We start from the raw sequence: 7,708 nt of genomic DNA, 5'->3' as shown, positions 1-7,708 counted from the left end.
TACTGCTCTGGATCAGACAGCCACCATCATCAACACTGAGTTAGGACCCTCCATTGACAAAATTATGACTTACTGAAAACTCAGGATAGTTAGTATTTTTTTTAGCAGTAAAGTATTTTTAAATTAAGTATGTACATTTTTTTAGACATAATGCCATTGCATACTTAATTGACTAGAGTAGAGTGTAAACGTAATTTCCATGTGCACTAGGAAACCAAACAATTTATTTGACTTGTTTTGTGGTATTTGCTTAGTTATGGTAGTTGGAAGTGAACTTGCACTATGTTTGCAGTGTGCCTGTAGTCAGTCCCACTCAGCCTATGCCCAGTGTTTCAGCAATGGGGCCTAAAAGAATATTTTAGGAGAAAGTCTAGTGAAAGAGCAGATGTAATGACTTCAGCCTGAGAGTCTAAGGGAATTATTAAATAATTTTAGTTAGGGGGATGGTTAACTTTCATTTTGAAAATTTCAGTCTGGCCTTGGTGTGAGCAATTTAGGGAAGAGGCAAGAGTGGAGGCAGAAACAGCCGTGAGTGGAGATGTATTAATAGTTTAAGAAAAAAGAAATGAAGGCTAAGATTAAGATAGGGTTGAGTTGGGGCACCTGGGTGGCTCAGTCAGTCGATCACCCACTCTTGGTTTCAGCTCAGGTCATGATGATCTCAGTGTTGTGAGATGGAGCCTCCATTGGGCTCCGTGCTCAGCTGGGAGTCTGCTTCCCCTTCCCTTCCCCTCCTTTTGTTCTCTCTCAAATAAATAAATTATTATAAATCTTTTCTTTAAAGGTAGAATTGAGTTGAGAAATATTTTCTGTGTGGAATGAACAGACATTTAGAAATATATTACTGTTACTGAGGTGTTTTTGTTTGCCTTCATTTAGAAAAAGACAGTTTGATTAGAAAGTATGCTATATAGATTGACAGAAGTAACTGAAAAAGCGTGATCTGTGTGCTCCATCTGTTTTCAGAAAATTGACTTTTGAAATATCTTGATAAATTTTCTTTTTAGAGCATAACTTCACTTTTGAGCCATGACATCCCTTAAATGACATTTTGTTAAGGGACTTGACATTAGCAGATATAGGGTATATTAAAGTTTTAAAGTGTTTTGTTTATAAAACCTTGATAGCATTTTATATGTCATGAAGTACTGGATTGGACATTTCTTAGATACTGAGAGTCTTTTGGCTGTGCTAAAATTTCAGCAGACTAATTGTCTCACTTTTTAAAAAATTAGTAACTGTTGACTTGTGTTAACTTTAGCTCCAAAGTGGGAATGTCTCTCCATTATTATTACTTAGACATAATTTAATTAAAATGACTTCATATATGGCATTTTGGTCAACATTTTCCCCCCACAAATTTGGTATATATTAGATGTGTTAAAAGTGATAGTTTCATTTTACTTGCATAATACTGAAAATTAGGTGGTATTAATTAAATGTCTTTATTGTTTTCAGAACATTTTAATTAATGTATGAAATAGTTAGAAAGGATACCCTATGTAAAACCAAAGGATGTCTTTCAGTTTGTTGTTTGCCTTAAGAAAGGTTCTCTTTTGCAAGTTTTCAAATAATTTATGGGTACATTTCAAGAAGTATTGTGACATAATTGAATCCAGAAGAAATCTTTTATTTTTGTTTTGGTGTTTTATTAAGATTACTTCAAGCTATCTGATTGCTTTGGATGAATGTTTTTAATTTGGGGGGGTTAAATTGTTATAGGATAAGAGAGCTTTATCTTAAGTACAGAGAGAAAAGTAAGAGATACATAGAGATATCACTAATACTATTGCAATAAAGTGAGGCAAAGTCTCACATTTTCATGATACACTGTCAGCTTGAGCTATATAATATTTAAGAACAAGGCTTTGACTCTTAAGTTCTCTCTTCTAGATCAGTTTGGGGTCATATGTCAATATTAAATACTTCTAGTTGCTTTTGTATATTTAAAAGATATTTTTGGTTTCCTAGAGTAATGTCAAAATGAAGGAATGCATGGTTGTGTGTGTGTGTGTGTGTGTGTGTGTGTGTGTGTGTGTGTGTGTAACCAATTCTGCATATAACCAATTTCACAGTGGCTTAGCTATAAATGGAGGTCTCTCTCCCCAGTTTCTTCATCATTCCAGAATTCAGTGGTACAAGGTTGGTTGCTATAAATTTAGGAGTTTTTCCATTTTTATATATGAAGATAATGTTTTTATGTCATAAAGTTTTCTCATGAACTCATGAAAAGATATTCTCAGGATCTCCTCCTCTTATTCTTTGCTTTACCTCCTTTTTCTTTACTTCTAAGCTCAGTGGCATATCTTGCAAAACTTAGGGCCATAAAGTTAGCTTTACTCATAGAACGAGTCTGCTTTCTATACAATTCTTCAATTTAAACAAGAAAAGAATGTACTTACATTTTAAGTACTCCCTCTCTTTCAGCTCCCAGTCCCCATTTTACATTTAGTGTTCAGATATGTTCAGTATTTGGTCTTTGCTGTTTTTACTAACCCGATTCTCTGCTTTTAGTTAACAGCCAGGTCCTTGCCTGCTGTGCAGTCGGATGAGAGACTTCAGCCTCTACTTAACCACCTCAGGTAATATGAAGGCACACCCTGGTTATGCTTACGATTTTTAAGTGCATTAAAGTGGGTAAAGTACATTAAATGATTAAAACCTCTTCCGTTACTAAAAACTTAACAGTTTTTTCCTTGCTTTAATTCTGTGATGTAAGCTGAAGTTCTTAATATACTTGCTGCCCTTGATTTCAGGGTACTATTGGAAGGCTTTTTTAATTCAATCAGAGTGTGTAAAACTAGTTGGTAAATTTACATTAAAATGAACAGAGGTGACTGCCAAAAGATCTCAAAGGAATGAGCTATTTAAATGCAGAGCATACCTTTGGGACCCCCCACATGTTATTGGGGACAGATGAAATGGGTGGGATTTGTTTTCTAATTAACAAAATATTATTATATTCTCATTATTTAAAAAAAACCCAAACTTTACAAGTACAGGAAGGGGAGGAAAAGGAAAAAACCCATCATTACTACTCAGAAGTAGTATTTCTTCCATCTGTGCTGTTTTAAAAATCTAGTGTTGAAATTGCACCTTTTAAAAAAGTTTCTGGATTTTCACTTTAAAATGAACTTTTTTTTTCTGTTACTAGCATCTCTTCAAAAACATTATTTTTAGTAACTGCGTGGTATTTTCTTGTTTGGCTGTATTGTAATGTTTTCATTTCCTTTTGGGGGCATTTACACCATTTCCAATTTTTCATTAGTATGAAAAATGTCACAGGTTAATCTTTATCTGTATTTTTGATCATTTTTCTTAGCATAGATTTTCGGAGGGGCAATTACTTTGTCAAAGCAAGTGAGCCATTTTAAAGATTTAAGTATATGTGTTTCTTTTTCAAACACCTTATTCTACTTATAGTTTTAGATTATATAAAATTGCCCACAAGATTGTCACTGTACCCTGAACAAGATATAGGACAGCTAAAAATGGTTGCTAATTTAATAGTTAATCATGGAGATACCATTGCAATCAAATACATTTCATATTGATTATTCTTAAGACTGATTTCAAAACATTTTATTATCCATTTTCATTTTGGAGTGGGATTAACTATTTGTATATTTGTTCATTTATTGATAGCATCTCCTGATTTCATTTGATATTACATACTTTAGATATAAAGGATAGTAATTCAGAGTTGTATTTGTTGCTACATTATTTTTTCTGAAAGTTTTTGATTATGTTACATTATCCAACATACATTTACAGGTTTTATGTAGGCAGACACCAGTAGTGTTTTCCTTTATGGATTCTTTTTATTCTTTTATTTTTTTTTAGAATGTCCAAGAGACCTAAATATAGAGGGACAAAATTCTTATTATATGGCTGTATGTCACTGTGCTGTTTTAGATTCTGTTGAATTCCCATATGGATAGCACATGCTTCCCTTCCATTGGGTAGAAACAAACCGTGTCATGAATTATAAAGTAAGTTTGAGGGCCAATTTCCTGGTACTTGCACTGGTTACCAAAATTGCTAGTTCTTTTTAATTAACCTGTTTTGAGAGAGTTTTGTTCTTGAATTTAATGCCAATAAGCTATTGATTAGTAGCTTAGTCCACTTCTGTTCTAAATCAGTTTTGTATGTGACTCCTTCTGATGAGGGAGCAGGAGGCTGGCTGAAGACAGAGCAAGAGCTGGTGCCTCGCACCCCCCTCTCCACCTGCTCCCCTCTGTAATATGTGTGGCATTCCTCAGGCATCCCTGACTGCCATAAAACGATAAATAGTTAACTTGCAGAGATCACATTCCTGCAGGACAGGAATCTCTCTTGCTCTACAGATGTCCTAGAGATCTACAAACAGGGAGGTTACCTTATCAACAGCACAAATTTCCAGAGGCAAATAACTCTCAGTTCCTCAAGCCCTAATGTCTCCCTCTCCATCATAAATGAAACTGGAGGAGGCTGAGGTAGAAAGGAATGTAAATGATAGCAGGATCATAACACCCCACCAAGAATCTCCCAACTATCTTGATGTTAATGGCTGACCTAAGACGACATTGATCAAGCCACAAGGGCAAGGCCTTCTCCCAGCACCTTGTAGTCCCTCTTTAACATATGAAAACTCCATTGAAACCTCCCATCCCTTCACCACCACCACCCCTCCCCCAACTGCAAGGTATATAACCTGCCATCCCTCAAAACCCAGAGCAGCAGCTCTTTCTGCCCACGGGTCCTGTCCCCGTGCTTTAATAAACCACCATTTTGCACCAAAGATGTCTCAAGAATTCTTTCTTGGTCATCGGCTCCGGACCTCAGCCCACGGAACCTCACCTAGGTTCTAGAACTTCATCACTTCTACCCTTCCTCCTTCCCTTCCTCCTTTCCTTCCTCCTTTTTTCCTTTGTGAATCCAGTCAGCAACCCTGAATCACTCTGGTTTATTCCATCCTGATCTCTGTGTGTCTCTTCATGGCCTACGGATCTCTGTTTGTCTTTTCACAGCCTACATCTCTTTCAAGGTTTTACTCCTATTTCCCTTTTGGCTTCTTCTAACGGATGAAAGGCAAATTGTTCAAATCAAAAGTAAAGCTTAAGAAGTAAAGGAAAAAAAAAAGAAATACTTTTAGTAAATCCAAGTAGTACATACTGGGAAATTAAACTGTTGTCATATTTGACGTATTTGTGTTATGTATAAATGTATATGTTAATGTCTTTGGGATTTACCTTTGCACAGAACTCAGACAAAATTCATTGAGAATGAAAGGAGACTAGGATCCTGTCACTGTATCAGACAGCACAAGAGTATGGCTTTACAAGATTTCTTTCTCAATTTTTTTTTTTAAAGATTTTATTTATTTATTTGACAAGAAAGAAGGAAAGAGAGCACAAGCAGGAGGAGCAGCAGACAGAGGGAGAAGCAGAAGCAGAAGCAGTCTCCCCGTGGAGCAGGGCTCCACAGTAGGACCCTGGGATCATGACCTGAGCCAAAGACAGATCCTTAACTGACAGAGCCACCCGAGCGCCCCTCAATTTTTATTTGTTCAGAATCTAAGTTGCTTATTTGTCAGGATTGGAATATTGAAAATATTTTTCCTCCTCCCTTCTCCCTGTCCTCTTTTGTTCTGTCTCTCTTACCACTTCTCTATAGTGACTTTTCCTTCCCAGACAGACAGTTCTTAACCTCTGAATAATTGTTTTGTTGACATTTCATTGGCTTGAGTAGCATAAACACTGTATGTGATTTTTAAGCTTTCTAGAGAACTGTTACTGAGTTATGTTTAAGTCACTTTCCCAGTCTCTCCTCTCCTGCTGCTTTTGTCTCCTGAGTATCTGTATTGCTATTGTAACTTATGTATTCTCCTTGTTGGCTTCTTTGCACTCTTGGAAATATTTCACATTATTGCCAGAGTGATTCTATTATCCCTTGGCTTAAAATCATTCTCTGTCTTCCCAGTTTCATTCCAGGTGAAGTCTGAACTTCTTAGCCTGGCTTATGAAGTCCTTCTGGAAGGTGTTGTACTGTCTCTTTGGACTCTTCTTTTAGTACTGTCCCCCAACTTCTAGTGCAACCAAATGCCTTGAAGTTCTTCTCTCTCTCTCTCTTTTTTTTTTTTTAAAGATTTTATTTATTTATTTGACACACAGAGAGAGAAATCACAAGTAGGCAGAGCAGCAGGCAGAGAGAGAGGAGGAAGCAGGCTCCCTGCTGAGCAGAGAGCCCAATGTGGGGCTCCATCCCAGGACCCTGAGATCGGGACCTGAGCTGAAGGCAGAGGTTTAATCCACTGAGCTACCCAGGTGTCCTGCCTTGAAGTTCTTCTAATACAACTTGCTTTTGTTGATATCTGTGCCCTTGAAAATATTTTTTCTTCTGCCTGGAATGTCCTCCCATTCCTCCATTTCTATAATTTGCCTAACTTTTACTTATCCCTTAAGACTTAGCCCATATTACTTCATCTGGTAAATTTTCCCTGACTGTTTAGTTTGCAGTGGGCCCACTTCCCCTGAGTCTGAATCTGATGTATTTATTTATTGGTTTTTTCATTCACTTATTTATTTATTTATTTATTGGACAAAGATCACAAGTAGGCAGAGAGGCAAGGGGTGGGGGGGAGCAGGGTTCCTGCTGAGCAGAGAGCCTGATGTGGGACTCGATCCCAGGACTCTGAGATCATGACCTGAGCCGAAGGCCGAGGCTTTAACCCGCTGAGCCACCCAGGCGCCCCTGAATCTGATGCTTTTTTATATGTGTTTCCACAATACCCTCATGGCTACTTGTGTATTACAGAACACATAATGTGGTTATCCTTTGTTTACTTTCTGATGACTCCATTATAATATGGGCTGCTTATTAGCTTGTAAAGTGGCTTTCATATTTGTATTTCCAGTGCTGGGACAGTATCTGGCACATGTTAGGTATTCATTATGTGTTTTGTCAAATGAATTGAGTGCATGTTACAACAGTGATATTTTGTTATTTTTTTTTCCTGCATGATGTTTTTGTAATTTATAAGTCATATGCCTTTTTTTGGGGTGGGGGGTATAGGCCCTGATTCAGAAGATAGAAGCCTACATAGCTGAATTTCACCTCTAGTTAATGCTTGATTCTGTGCAAAATAATGGGTTCTTTTTCTTCCACCTCAGTATGGTAATTGTCAGCTAGAATTTAGGTTAACCACTGACATATCTCTTCAAGTCCTTGAAACTTGCACAAACTGTACATTCGTTTAGGGCTTTCTCTGTGGAGTTCACTCTGGACTGGTTGCTAGGCAACCAGGGCTAGATGCTACATGTAATAGGCACCAACTGATGTTCCTTTTTTATTATTATTAAATGAAATAGCTTCTCATTTTATTACCATGTCAGAGACATCTGTATGGAGACTGGCAGTTGATGTGCATAGTTTTGACACTTTCTGTTGTACAAATAACCTTGTGATATGCATTTCAAGCATATTGAATTCTTTTTTGGGTGTCTAAATGTAATGTTTTTCTTTTTACCTTCCTTTTGCTTAGGTCAAAATAAGAAAGAATACTACTTGATTTGAAAGGTTCTAATAATAATCTTGTTATGAGAAAGTAATCATCATTGGTTTGCATGACCCATATAGTTGAGATGTTATCTAGAGGAGATAGACATTAGGCAGTTGAGACTGAGATCATTATTAGGTCTAATTTTGTTTAGTGCCTCTAAAGATCAAA

The 7,708-nt window shown here is 36.9% G+C and overlaps 1 protein-coding gene across 1 annotated transcript in view; it reads left to right on the top strand.

Moving 5' to 3' along the window:
* Positions 1-2,514: 2,514 nt before the first annotated feature.
* LOC309858464 (DNA primase large subunit-like) overlaps positions 2,515-7,708 on the top strand; it is a gene marked incomplete at its 5' end in the record, with an annotated part of 28,353 nt that continues 23,159 nt past the window's right edge. The window contains one exon of the mRNA XM_082751145.1: positions 2,515-2,582. Coding sequence (XP_082607271.1) covers positions 2,515-2,582 — 68 coding nt within the window. The remainder of the gene's footprint in view (positions 2,583-7,708) is intronic.

Source organism: Mustela nivalis, assembly GCF_964662115.1.
Source record: "Mustela nivalis genome assembly, contig: HAP1_SCAFFOLD_2521, whole genome shotgun sequence".
NCBI classification, from domain to species: Eukaryota; Metazoa; Chordata; class Mammalia; order Carnivora; family Mustelidae; genus Mustela; species Mustela nivalis.
The sequence above is the reverse complement of the archived record's forward strand: the minus strand, read 5'-3'. Positions and strand labels throughout refer to the sequence as shown.